Below are 14,455 nucleotides of genomic sequence, written 5' to 3'. Positions count from 1 at the left end.
TTTATGTTTAGATACCTACATATAATTAAACATACCACGGGGGAAACTATTGTGTGGCCAGCTCGTCATTTCAATCTCACTGTACTTTACTTAGAGCTGAATAATTCCTCTTTTCCATTCAAGTTTATTACAGTTTGCTAAGTATATACTTAGGAAGAAAAGATGCGGGGCATGGAGCCTTCTTGATTTAATCAATTTGAATGATGAATGGTAATTGAACTTTATCTTTGGGTGCCCCTTTCCCACTCTCAAAGACGGAAAATCATTATCATTACGTTTACAAATCACTATACTATCAACTTACTCAGTATAGAATCCCGTAATTTGATATTTATACATATTTTTTCAAAGTATATTAAGTGTCTCGATAATGAAAAATGTAGATGTATCTTCATAACGCGCTTTGAAAATTTGTATTCAATGCGCGTTAACTTGGTCCCAAATTTAACGCACTTTGATGCAATATTTAGAAAAGTAACGAAACATTTTGTGTTCTGTGTATTATTTATATTGAAAAGATTTTTCAAAGTGCCCTCCCACGTAAAATGTGAGAATAGACCAGCGCAGAATAAATTATGCTGTTAATCATAAATATTTCATTATTTATTGTAAACTCCTATACATGTATATAAGCTATATGAAAACTTGAATTAAAAAGGTGAATTGTATTCTCATTAAACATGATGAACGTATAAAAAAAGGTTTGTACTATCACAAAGGTGGTGAGGGTTTTTTTCACAGAAAAAATACCCTTCCAGATAAATATGAAACATAGAAAAAGCACAACATTTTGTACAAACATATGGCACCATTGTTGTGATGGACATAAACATGTACATGTATTATAATAATTAATGGAAGATTTTTGTCTAAAAATAGATATAATATCATTGTGATGAGGAGATATTTGTTGGTATAACATAGACCACTGTGCCCGATAATTATGTCAGCGCCAAGGTGGCATTTTTGCACTCGCTCAAAATGCAGTTTCGTATAAATTGATATCAACTAAATGATACTAGACTATTGTCTTAGAGAGTAAATAACCACTTTTGTTTTTATAGTGTGTCTCACCTGACAGGCAAGATATTTACCTTTAAAAACTAATATCCCATTGGAAATTAATATTTCCCATTGGAGAAATAATTTTCCTACATGAAATATTGATAAATCCTAAGAATTTCTTAAATCCTATGTATTTCCCATGCACAGAAATTGAAATTAGACAGGTAGTTTTCCTGTAGGAAATTGAGATTTTCGATTGGATTTTAAAATCCTATGGGGATTTTGTTCAAATCTTATTGATACTAAAGGTCCTACAAGAGGTTCTTTTATTCCGGTAGGAAATTTTAAATATCCTATCGGAAAATTGCTTCTACTGTGGGAAAAATTATTTTCTTGTTGGAATTTTTTAAAGGTTAATCTCACCTGACATGTGGGATACATGTACCTTTACAACAAAGGTTGTTATAAACTCTTTAAGCAATGAGCTATCATATCGATACAAACATTATGTACAGCAAAGACTCTTGCAAAATGCCACCTTCGCATTGGCATAATTATAGACGAAAATACTGATGATACAGAAATTAAAAAATCATTTGAAAAACTGAGAAAATCTAATGTACAGTGTTTTGGTTCATTTCTCTCTCTCTCTCTCTCTCTCTCTCTCTCTCTCTCTCTCTCTCTCTCTCTCTCTCTCAAAAAAGTAAGCCATTGAGACTTTTTTTTAAAACAATATCTGTAAGTACTATATTTTCCAAGGATGTTGACCCCCTGTGTCGTCCTTTGTTGGGTAGGGTGCATTCGCTGTGGGTGGGTAGGAAGGATTAGAGTACCCCATCATATCACTGGTTGGGTATGGAGTTTTCCCATTGGAATCCACACAAGACATTTCATAGGTAGGCGGTGCGTAGGCTGGTGGATAACTGGCATGCCCATTCGATGTGTTGGATATGTTGGATGTATAGGGACCTAGTTAAAACAGTCAGACGTGTGTGATAATGGCACATTAAAAAATAACACCCCAAATTTTTTTTTAAATTATGCAAATTATCCGACAACTTTTGCATTTTACTTGGTAGAAAACTTTGTTCTCTATAATTAGTAACACACGCGTGGTCTACTTTTTTTAAAACAGGGATTTGTCCAGATAATATACATGTAACTATGAAGTAGAAGAAACATCACTGTCAAATGTCCAAAAAAGTAACTTTTCTCGATCGACAATATTATAGGGAAAGACAATCTTCTAAGATATGCTGTTACAGTAACTTATAAGTGATAATCAGTGAAACTTACGGTTGTGATTTCTTGATTTTGTCGTCTTCATGTATTTAATTACGCAGAAAACAACGACGAACAATGCTACAACGCCGGCTATTATTCCAAATACCACACCCACAATATGACCAGGTCTGGAATAAACAGTTTAACCATTAAGTGTTAACAAATTGTTATAATAAGTGATAGAAAGAAGAATTGAAGAGAAAAGGATTCGTTTTATGTTTTAAACTTACTTGTCCCAGAATGTACAACAGTACTGTTGTCCCTCTTCTCCACAACAATACCGATAGTCCTCGGACATGTTCTCATCAAGTGGACAAAAGAACCGGCCTTGGTACGATACGGTGCCATTAGCACTCCTGTTGTAACTGTCGTTGTAGCATACCTCTGGCACTGCAACAAAACAGGAAAGGTTACTTTTACAAATTCGTAAATTTCAATTAAAAAACAAAAGTTTCGTTTTCATTTTAAAAGGGCCCAGCAAGGAATCTTAGACTACAATGTCATGCTGATTTTGTTCCTTGTATTTTACGGTATTTTTAAATAATTCTTTGGCCAATAGATAAGGAGTATTCTGGGAATGTAAGTGTAGCTGACAGTCAAATAAAACTACAAACAATTCTTTTATTTTTTTTTTCTTCAAGATTTTTTTCTCCGCTGGAAATTATCAGACTTTTTACTATATACTTACGTGTGCCATCGGCGATGTATCTGGCTCTGGATCGATACCGCGAGGCTCCATAGACTGTCCCTAGCAGCAGGGCGGAGCGGATACTGCTGGAACTAGAGAGACGGTTACCGCTGAAGGAGGAACGGTATGACGTCGATCTACTTGAGCTACTGTAGCGACCCCTGCCGGAAAAACGACCTCCACCACCTCGGCCCCCACGAGCACTGACCAATGAAATTGCTTAAAAGGAAAATTAGATCAATACATTTACCATATTATAAAGTATAGCAGTTTCATGAATAATTTTTTTTTGTATGGGTGGTAACAGGCTTTAAAACACAACACTGGGTTTAATTAATTAATTAATTAATTAAATTAATTTAGTACGTTTGCTATATGTCTATTCATTTCATTAAGTCTGTCTTCGACGAGCTGAATCTTATAGACAGCCTAACAATATCATAACTGTATGGCGGGTTACTGAGCATGTTTTCCTTCGTTTTATTACAGCACAATTATGATTTGATGACATTTTATTCAAAGTTCACTGGCTAAACTGGGTTTCAAAAGCTTGTATTTGACACTTTGCAATATCAATATCATTACGACTTAAGAGGATGGTATGGTCATGGCCCATTTTAAGCTATTATAATGAATATTTATCTTCTTTAAGGGAAAAGCTCTGTCTGAAGATAACCTTGAATGTTCTAACGGTCAAATACTTTAATTTTGTTTTATGTAATAGTAGTCAATGGCCCAAAATATCATATTTAAAAATTTAAAGCAGACCTGGTGGTTAATTTGTTGACCATTCGACCTACTAAAACGAACAATAATTCAATAAAACCGATTTAAAATATTCCTAATTAACATCAATTTGCAATGCATTGGTTGTAATAATTCATATCCGAGAAAAAAAATTGAAAATCCCCACTAGTCTCGAAAAAATACATTTAGCTTACGCATTATAAATGACACCACTCCCTTAAAAACAAGAGCGGTATGAGAGGTAAACAAATTAATATTTATTTAGTGTAAATATTATTTGTGCGTTATCTTTTTATTTTTTTGGAAGGGGGGGGGGTTGGGGGCGGTGATGGTAATTTTTTTTTGAAAGCGTGTATTATGAAACTGAATTTTCTTCAGAACATGGAGGTGCCCCAATATTATAAGAGATGAATACTTAGCAAGTATAGTTAGTAAGTGTTCCAAATAAAAACCCCACAAAATTACAACTGTTATCTATCTTAACAATTTGGCTTGGAATATATAATTTAAGACTTTATTCATAAAATATTTTGTGTATTGTGTCTTCATGCATGGTTAAACATGCAAAGAGCAATAATAAGGACGTCGAGTAGGTGCTTCTGCACTATATTAAATGTCCTACTGAGAATACTATAAAAAATCATGGTGCTTCTGCACTATAATGTACTACTGAGAATACTATAAAAAAAATCATGATGCTCCTGCACTATAATGTACTATCCTATAAAAAAAACCATTCCCATGTTTTAGTTGAACTAAACTTCCTTGTGTAAACCTTTTGTGGTTTGGAAATTCCATGGTAGTTAAGCCTTTTTTATTAACTTAAAAGCTTGCACACGAAATGCCTGTAAACTACGGATATATAAAATACACTGTCCCTGCAGCTATTTATTTAAATAAGCAAAACAGAATACCCTTTACACACACATATTTATATATATTAAAGCTTTAAATATTATACTTTGAAATTCCTGGGGATTTTACACAATGTCATAACATTATCCAACCTTTAATATATCATATATTACATTGTAACGAACGTTATAGATAAAATTGACTTTAAACTTTGAAAAAAAAATATTTCAATATATCATTTAGTTTACTACAGTCTTAAAATGCTTAAACTTGAAAATTCATGTCATCCAAGTGTAAGTAAATTATAATGTATAACTGCATAATTCTAATTTTAAAAAAATCTTATAAAATATGAGGTCGATCATATGGTTTGAATGTGGGTATTGGGGTAATGTTTATTTAACTGTTATCAGGCGGCTGAATGCACTTAAAAATGAACAGTGGTCACAGAGAAAACTTAACATATATACATGTATAGGTATGGCTTATACATGTACATGTTGTCAACAAGAAGAAATCAATGAACTCGAAGATAAACAATATCGCTTAGTCTCCATCTACCTGACAGTGTATTAAATCTTGCTTAATCAAAAATCAAAACATAACTTACCTATCGCAAGGACCACAATAAATGTCCACCATTTCATCCTGAAATGTGTGTTATGTGGTCAACAGCTGATCAATATAGCGAGTTTGAGAATGTACACAAACAGATAAAAATTTCGAAATCGCTGGTCACGACACACTGCGCTTTATCACAGTCAACCCGGGTACGTATGTTGAAATATACCTGTAAAACTGCGCAAATCACAGACAGTGGTATATCCTATTTGCTGTCGGAGCAGTCGAGATTTTTTTTTTGTTTCGTCGTAACAATTCGGGAGTTTCCGTACTATTTTGATTTTACCTTGTCTCAGACCGGAAGAAAATATTGTGACGCCTGGTCAATTTCACTGAATATGGCAAGCCAGGTGTGACTGCGATCTATTTTGATCCCTTTATCATATTATGCAAAGCTTTACCTATATATACACTACCTACTCTACATGTATATACAATAGCCCGGGGTTGTCTGTGTAAAGACCCAGCGATATAAAATTTTCAAAAATTCCATTCGCATAGTTTCGTTGCAGGTAAATTGATTATTGATTCACTGTCTTTAGGACACGAGCTATTTGCAATGCCTGTAGCGTACATGTAGCTGTTTAGAGCACATAACACATGGATGGGGTTCTGTATAATGTTTTGTTACCCGTTTATTTTAAAAACAAATCCTAAACATCAAGAATCAATCATAATTGTATGTGAAAGGTGGGAGAGGGGCGCGATTTTAGTCGAGGTGAAAATTCCAGTTTAAGACGTAAAATGAATGTGTTAAACGCTAAGAATTAGTTATTTATGCTTTAAACGAATAGAACAGAGAGAAATCAGCTTGAAAAAGAACGTTTACCGGTATATTGAACACTGGCGTCGGAAGCAAATTGAAATGGGGGGGGGGGTAGACTAATCCTCAGAAATATTGACAAGAAAAAAAACCCCCCTAAAATCATTAAAATCCTAATCCGTGTGAAGGGGGGGGGGGGGGGGCTAATATGCTTATGACTCCAACTTCTCAATATTTCAATCATTTCAGGGTAAATTTGGGAACAATTATGTTTTCTGCGAGTAAAAGTGGGGGGGGGGGGGGCTGAACCCTTTATGATGCTATGTGCCTGATGGTTTGGTCTCACTTTGCAACTTCGCCTATGCTGAACCAATGTTAATAATGTTAAAGTACAGAAGAAATTATTATAAAATTTACATTTTAATTACTATGAGCCCATAATAGCCTCAGCAAAAGTCTGCACCTTAACAGTTTATGGGCTTCATGAATATTATGATCATACATTCACTTTGTGCTCCACTACTGTGAAAGTACTACACTGTAAAAGTAGAGAAAACTCTTTCGGTGAAGTGATGAAGAGTATTGTCACACTTCGGCTTATACTTGGTGTGACAACAGCGCAGGTGAGGTTGAAAACTGGATAAAAGATAATGGTACTCTAACCAAGACTGCATGCCAGGACCTCCTGTCTGAATCCATTCAGAGAGGTACTGTTTATTGCTCTATATGTGGCAAGTTGTTCTAGATCCTGGCACCATCTGGGAAGAAGGAATGCCTACCGGTATATTATAAGGTCCTAGCATAGGTTGGTGTGGCCTCTGGCTGAGGTCATTCTTGGATGTAACCGGTTGTTGGAATAGCTATCAGTCCATGCACTATCATGAACGTCATAACAGCTTTGTTCCTGACTCGGCTTTCCTTTATATATATATCAACTGGAGAGTTTCAAGCATTGATGTTACACAGCTAGTTTGTGAGTAGTTGTTCAAAACAAATCGAGCCGATAGACGTTGCACTGCCTTCAATTTCTAGATATTACGAGCTGTATGGGGGTCTCACATAATAAATGCATACGCCATTTAGGGTCACAGTACCAGTGGTGAATAGCGTGAGACCTGCGAATTACACGGGTACTGCTGCAAGTTACGTTGCATAAAAGCTTTGATGGAATTTGCTTTCTTCGTAATGTTGTCAATATATCATCTGAGATTCTTGTTGATGGTACTAACTGCAAGGTATTTGGCAGCTTCCACAACATCTTCCTTGTGTCCATGGATGAGTTTAAGAATGTAAGAGATTACGTTTGTTGGTAACTCTCTGCAGTTGGCATTTGCTGGGGCGGAACTCCATCTGCCAGCCTGTTTCCCACTGTAATTAACAACTGAGGTCTTCTTGTAGTTTAACGGTGTCTATATCAGTGCAGATGTTACCAGAAAGTACACAGTCTTCATCGAAATTCGCACATTTGAGTAGTGGACTTTCCGGGGGGTTGTTAATGAAGAGGAGGAACATCAGTGGTCCAAGAACGCCCCCTTGAGGCCCTTCTGACTGGACAATAGCATTGTTTGAGCTCTTCTCATCCACCAATACCCGTTGGTTGCTTCCACAGAGGAAATATATAATCCATTGTAGCGTGGACCCTTTAATTCCATAGTACTGCGCCATATGAAGTAATCTCTCGCTGGGGACCTTATCGAAGGTTTTGAGGTCCAAAAGGAGAAAGTCTATCTGTTTTTATACTCTTGGCTAGGTCCTTGACTGTCAGAATCTCCTGGGACTCGCATGAACTATTCTTCCGGAATTCGTGTTAATTAAGTATTAGTGAGAAATCCCATGCTCTTCCAGATGTTTTGGAATGCTACTGCATATAACATGTTCTAGGATTTTGCACGTAACTACTGTAAGTGAAACAGGCATGTGATTTGAGCTTACATTTTTCTCCTCTTTGAGGATTGGAATTACATTTGCTTCTTTCCAGTCGACTGTAGTTTTCCTTGCGTAATGGAGGTCTGGGAGAATGTTGTAAACATGTAAGTTAAGTTGTCTCCTTGTCTCCAAGTATCTTTGATGTCTGTGCTTATTGGCATATCAAAGTTAAACACTCACGCAAGATGAAAAGATCATCAGTGGTAGCAATGCTTAACTCCCCATCTCTCGAATTCGGATCAGCAGACTGCAAAGATACTTCTGCCATCAGTGTTCCAGGAGGGCTGTCTATGGAGGTTGTCAAATCAGATGGTGGAACAAACAAGTACAGAATGTGGAAAGGGCTGATAGATTTAGAAGCAGTTGAGACACTTGTATGCTGAGGGTAAACAGAATTAGATTGAATCTCAGAATATGATGTGGCAAAGGAGGAAGAATGAGGAAACTCTTCAAACGAGGTAGAGGATGTCGTACAAATGGCTGGTGCATCTGAACTTGAAGTTGTTGAAACCAGTTGATGAGCCTCTGGCATATACGACAGCAGTCCGACTCTGATTGATATAGGATTGACAAATGGAATGCTTGTATGGAAAATTGTAATTGCCTTCGTTACTATGAAATGTCCATCATGCCTTGAATCCAGGTATGATGTTGTTAGGAGTTGCAGAAGATTCTGAAACAAAAAGTATAGCTGGCCATTTTGTCTGTCTTATTTTTCACGTTGGATGGCTTCTTGCAAAGATACTTTAATCTGCGCAGACTTTGTTGTAGGATCAAAATAGGAAACCATATCATTGACAGATTCATCAAGTGTGTGAGGAGGAAGTGCCAGAATGTGGATTCCATTTGTTTGGGACATCTGCAGTAGACCCAGAACCTTCGGCGGGAATCCAGTTTCAGCAGTTAAGGGTGATAAGGCCCGCAATATTTGAGAAAAGTCTCTTCAGACCACTGCTCTCCAAGAGCATTAGTCATCAAGGCCTTTTTTCTGGAATGTTCAGACAGTATGGAGAAGAGCATCAGCTGTTTAAAATCACTCCTTACTCATTTTTGTCTTTCCTTTCACGACAACCAAGGCAGGCATTCGTGCACCAACAGAATTAAAAGAGAATAGAACAAAAATGATGATTCCAGAGAATTAGAGATGCGGCCAGGAAGAGAACGAGACTTTTTTGGCACTGACACAGGGGAATTTTCAAATTGGAAACCTTTTTCATCACAGTTGCTTGTCATGGAGATGAAGATATCAAATTCATTGTAATGATATGTGAATGTCTTCATTTTCGTGGAGTATATGTCACATTTCAACAGGAAATAGAAATATGATGTCTTATATTTACTTGACTTGTCTTTGTTGGTTAATTTTCGAGCAAATCTGTTTAAAAATCTAGTCCATTTCTACTAAATCTATACTGCCTTCTGAATTCTACATCTGATCAGCATTGTAGGGGATCAGCAGCTGCTCGGGAGCAGCGCTTTTTTTTTGTCGATGTGGCTGAAGTCCAAAGCAAGCGGCCATATTCAATCACTGTTTGAAGTGTTTTAACCGCTTCGTGAAGTTTATATACATGTGCTGGCTTTCAGCGTTTGAAGAGGGGGGGGGGATTGACACCCCCTTCAATTTTTTCTAGCATGTGAAAATATAAATTTTTCACATAAATATAAAGAATATGGAATAATTTAAAAATCGTGGGGCCGAACTTTCGATTATGGTGGTGTAACGTGCCCTAGAGCCCTTGTATTACAATAAAACAAAGAATAATAATTGTATTGAATTCATTGGTGATTATGTTAAATTTTAAAATAACTTTTAAATTATGAAGACTCCTGGCACCCAACAATTATGTTGTATAGACTGGTATAGTTTCCAATGTAGTGTTTGTTTCCTGACTTACATTCTGCTCTCGTACTCTGCTTCTCTCAAACTTCTCTCAATCTCAATCTCTATCCCCTACGGACTGACTCTCGATCTCTGGATCCCCCTGCTTTATATAGTCTTTTGTGTCACCAATGTAAATAATTACATAGTACTCTACTAACGTCACATTTTTGGTGACTTTACCAAAATCGATGTAACCGGAAGTATGGTTTTCTCCAATTTGGACGAAACGTGAAATCTGATAAAATGTAAAAACGACTGGAAAATACCGGATGCCAGTGATTTTTTCAACTTAGATATATAAATAACTAATCGTTAACAGGTATGAATTGTTTACCAAACCGAAATAAGCGCCATTTTATTGACGTTTTCTTCATCACCAAATCTTCAACTATAGAATCACCAACACGAGCACCAACATCATATCAACACAAATCAACAACAATCCCCTCACATTGTCATATTATAATAAATGTTTAATAGATATTAAACACCAATCATCTGCAGAGTTTTACACAACATTCAAGATTGTGCTATTTCGGTAAACACAAGGGAAATGATAAATACATGTTAGAGCAATAACTCTAGACCCATATATTACAATAGGTTTATGTTTGCTTCTTTGTAGGGGTGTAATTTTGTACAACGTTGATTCGTCTTTTCAGTTTCAGTAAAAAAAATATTACTCTTTCAAAATGTAAATTCGAGGGAGTGGGCTACTAACAAATACCATTAAAACTGAGCCGTCACGAATTAAAATGCGGACTCCACAGAATAGTAGGTATGCGCACTGCATTTCCCCCTGCTCCGGCGATGAGGATTTTTGTTTATGATTTGCGGACTTTATTTTTTAATTGCTTGTCATTTTTGGTTGAATTTTTGGATTACTCTAGTCCTCCCACTTAGATTAAAGTTGATTTTGTACTTAATCAGACTTCGAGAACTTTGCAAATAAATAAGACAAAATCGAGTTATAAAGGCATTTATTACATGTACAATATACATCAATACATGTAGCTGCTAAACATGTATCTGGTATTTGTTATCCTTTATTTAGTCGGTACTTTGACATACGAGTCGTCCGTTGCTTGACAGGAGCAGATACTGTAGTCTTTGAAGGAAAACGGATTTCTGCAGATCCCCTCTTAAATCCCATTGGTTTATTTTAATAGCTTGTGGTGCTGCGCTTAAATTGCATGGTGGCTCACTGAAAATGAAAAAAATGACGCTTTTTTCCGCACCCAGAGGATAACTGTATCCTTGGTTGAATATGGCGGATTTCTTCTCAAGCCTAAGAGAGAGCATAATTTGTGAAATGTTTTATATTGAGAAAAAAATAAAGAGATAAGTTTTTACGTACAATCATGTAACATTTGATATATTTCATTTTTGTACAAAATTAACATTGTACATGGTTTTCCTTTCATATTATTTATTTATGTATTTATCTATTTTCATGTATTGTAATTATACATTAATGCAAAACTAAGCATGTTATATAAATTATATTATTTTTCTTGATATCAAAATGAATATTAACGACATATTATATACATATTATATAATTAATGCATATGTTTTTTAGTGAGTAATCGATGTTAAAAATCAAGTTGTATACAATAAATTAAACCGATTAAGATTTGTTTAAACAGTTGAAAAAATATTAAAGATGACAATAAGGAGCAGTTGTGATTACTTACTGGTTCCATTGCTCAATCATGTCGACCTCATGTGCCTTCTAACACAGAAACCAATAAAAGCCAATACCGACAGGCCTGCTATGACGCCAAAAATGACGAAAAATATGATGTCATGAGATCTGAAATAGACAAGATGATACAAGGAAGTTCAAAATTTTACGAGTAATGCAAACTCGAAAATTAAAGAATCAGGGTGGAATCAACTTAATGGTAAAACTATTTAAAACTTCATGTCAAATAAAAATTAAAAATTGTTTCATGGCTTGTTTGGACTAAATATATAGTGAGTTGTGTCAAGAAATGACAGCGCCAAATCAATTATTTCATATACATGGATTTCTTGTTAGTCAAAGCATTCGGCTAATATATGATCCCAGTTTAGCAAGACGGAGAAATGTTCCCACAAACTAGTATAAAACCCAAAATCTTAACAAGTTGTAGTAAGTGTACAGGTGCAGAAAGAGATACCGACGGACAGATAGACTGATAGACAGACAGATCCCTTCTATTGCGATTTATATACTTATATTCCTTATCAAATGCAATGTATTAATATGGACATAAAATCGCGAGTAGCACATACCGCGGATTGTAAAGAATGTCGTTTATTTTCCGGGCAGATATAAACTAAATGAACTTCAAACTATAATTAATATTAATGTTTGCAATTTTATGTTCTCATGATTTTGATGCAAAACGACTGAGTCGAGAATAAGGAATCTACACTGTTCGATTCATGTTTATAAATTTTCTAGAAGAACGTTAACCTTGATGAACAGCAGTATTGATGACCCTCCTCTCCACAGCAGTACGGATTGTCTGAAGACGTGCACAAGAAACTCTTTGTATACAGTATAGTGTCATTCCCACTTATATTGTAGCTAGTGCATTTTTCTGGCACTGACTCAGCAGGATCCAAATCTTGACCATCAGTATTGTGTATGGAAACTGCTAAAAAGAAAATATAAAGTGCAACATCAACAACAAATAGCTCATAAACTTAAATTCATGACACATATATACATAAAACGCAAGAACTTCCGAGGGTGTACATTGTAATATTTTTGACCCGTGAATTAATGTGCACACTGCCAGAAAATTCTGATTCCTTATATTGCTAGGAATTTCTGCATTTTTTAACTAAAACATTTGGCCGCATATTGAATATTGTAATGAACAATATATCAGCCCAACTCCTCTAACACTCAATTTCAAAAACAGATTTTTGGAACATAATGTGAAATTTTGCACATTACCTGGAAATACCGATTCCATCGTTTTTCTAAAAATATTAGTCCTTTTAGCATAGATCTAGAACTTTAACTATATTTTGGATATATAGTGATGAGCAGTTTATCAGTGCACTTCTCTCTTTTTTTTTAAACTAAAGGTATTTGGTTCATATTGTGTAGTGTGTTTACAAGTGTGTGCATAAAACGATGCTTGGCAAAAAATTTTAGCTTTGAAAAATTATGGTTTTAGCTGTGACCAAAAACGTTTAAGGAAAGGAGAAAATATCGATACACGCACATAACCCATTTGAACACCATTCAGCCCAAGGAGGATCCTATCCCATTATCTCCGCATATAAATTCTAATCGAAGTTTTTAAAATTGAAAATTTGGTAGAGTAGAAAGAGCATGATTTACGCTTTACATGTATTTTGATTCACGCCTTTTTCTATTTCTGGTCATCTGATATACGAGCAAGATTTCAAGATTAAATCTGCTAATATCGTTGTCAAAATTTATATATTCATGTACGTTTTAAGTAATAATGCGCCATTAGCAAGTCAACAAATAGTTTGCATGGTTTTATGCAGCCTGATTTTTATTTTCTAGATCTATTATTTTTATTTTATTATTATCATTATTTTAGCATCGATTGCACAGGTAAACTTCAGGAAATATGCGGAAAATGCACACTGGTAACTTTAAATTTGGCCAAACATTTTCGAAGGCATACGTGTTTTACATGCGAATGACAAAGTAGGAATATCATACTAGCGTCGATATCGGGGGCGAATCTTACATGGGCGAACCAACGCGTAACAATTTGTTTTGTAAACAAACGTTCCAAACAACAATCGGGAAAGGTAATACATATACGATACCCGTCGTTTTATATAATACATGTCATACAGATAAACAATCGAACCAACATTAATAAACTCGTCGAAAAATTATGACTAGGTAATTGTTTTTTATCTGCCATATGTCCTAAATAGAGCATGTTAATGTATGTAAAGGTAAACAGATTGAGAGGGTTGATAAGAGATAGGAGAACGAAAGACACTATATAACGAACGTAAGAGAAAAAAAATGTCGAGTAAACAATGAAAACAAGAGTGAACTTTTTACGTAACCTATGTTTATTACATAGGTAGCATTACTTACCTATGATCACAAAAGTTACAATCAATATCCACCATTTCATTCTGTAACGTGTCCAATATAGCTGTTAATGTCCGAAAATGTAGTCTGTTATTGTTGTTTAAATCTACTGACAAGCTGGTCTGCCTATATAGGGCGAAAACGCCTTAGATGAATACCCCAACTTGGCAAACGTATACAATCATGTAGAATATATATAGATGTAGTGGGGTTAAAATACAGGTTGGGAAAATTTCAGGTAGCTATCGACTGTTATTTTTTACATCTAGCTATCTATTGTAAAATTAATACTATTAGTAGTTTAAATATATTCTTTAAATACTAATCATGCATGTAAGTAGGAAATGCAAATTGTCAACAATTCATCATAACTTCTAGGTAGATAATCTGCCAGAATTAGGCCTTATTAGGCCTATGTGTAAGTTCAAACTATACATGATAATTAAGTACTGGTGGTAAAGACTTATGAGAGAGAGAGACAGACAGACAGACAGACAGACAGACAGAGACAGACAGAGCTGATAACGTTTGGTCCTCCGCTTCTTAACTCTCTCATTTGTCTGATACTCTCCCTGACAACAGCAAAAATTTCAA

At 35.3% G+C, this 14,455-nt stretch overlaps 1 protein-coding gene and 1 long non-coding RNA gene across 2 annotated transcripts; both read right to left on the bottom strand.

Annotated features, from left to right (window-relative positions):
- Positions 1-590: 590 nt before the first annotated feature.
- Positions 591-5,507, bottom strand: LOC128167797 (uncharacterized). The gene is made up of 5 exons (XM_052833709.1): positions 5,190-5,507; positions 2,978-3,196; positions 2,520-2,679; positions 2,302-2,417; positions 591-1,974 (listed from the first exon to the last, which is right to left on the bottom strand). Exons 1-5 carry the CDS (start codon positions 5,224-5,226, stop codon positions 1,751-1,753), a joined length of 756 nt encoding a protein of 251 aa, XP_052689669.1. The 5' UTR covers positions 5,227-5,507; the 3' UTR covers positions 591-1,750.
- Positions 5,508-10,734: 5,227 nt separating this feature from the next.
- On the bottom strand, positions 10,735-14,032 carry LOC128167613 (uncharacterized). The gene is made up of 4 exons (XR_008241249.1): positions 13,865-14,032; positions 12,236-12,419; positions 11,469-11,587; positions 10,735-11,059 (listed from the first exon to the last, which is right to left on the bottom strand). It is a non-coding gene; the product is annotated as an uncharacterized LOC128167613 (long non-coding RNA).
- Between the last annotated feature and the right edge of the window lie 423 nt (positions 14,033-14,455).

The sequence above is a fragment of the Crassostrea angulata genome, chromosome 10, assembly GCF_025612915.1.
Source record: "Crassostrea angulata isolate pt1a10 chromosome 10, ASM2561291v2, whole genome shotgun sequence".
Lineage (NCBI taxonomy): Eukaryota > Metazoa > Mollusca > Bivalvia > Ostreida > Ostreidae > Magallana > Magallana angulata.
This window is presented reverse-complemented; position numbering and strand designations above follow the sequence as displayed.

What these genes read in the sequence shown, in the direction of transcription:
- LOC128167797 (XM_052833709.1), bottom strand. Translation starts at nt 5,226, where the DNA reads ATGAAATGGTGGACATTTATTGTGGTCCTTGCGATAG. An exon ending in ATACATCGCCGATGGCACAC is followed by an intron (nt 2,680 to 2,977) that starts GTAAGTATATAG and finishes GTTTTGTTGCAG; the next exon opens with TGCCAGAGGTATGCTACAAC. An exon ending in TGTTGTACATTCTGGGACAA is followed by an intron (nt 2,418 to 2,519) that starts GTAAGTTTAAAA and finishes TGTTTATTCCAG; the next exon opens with ACCTGGTCATATTGTGGGTG.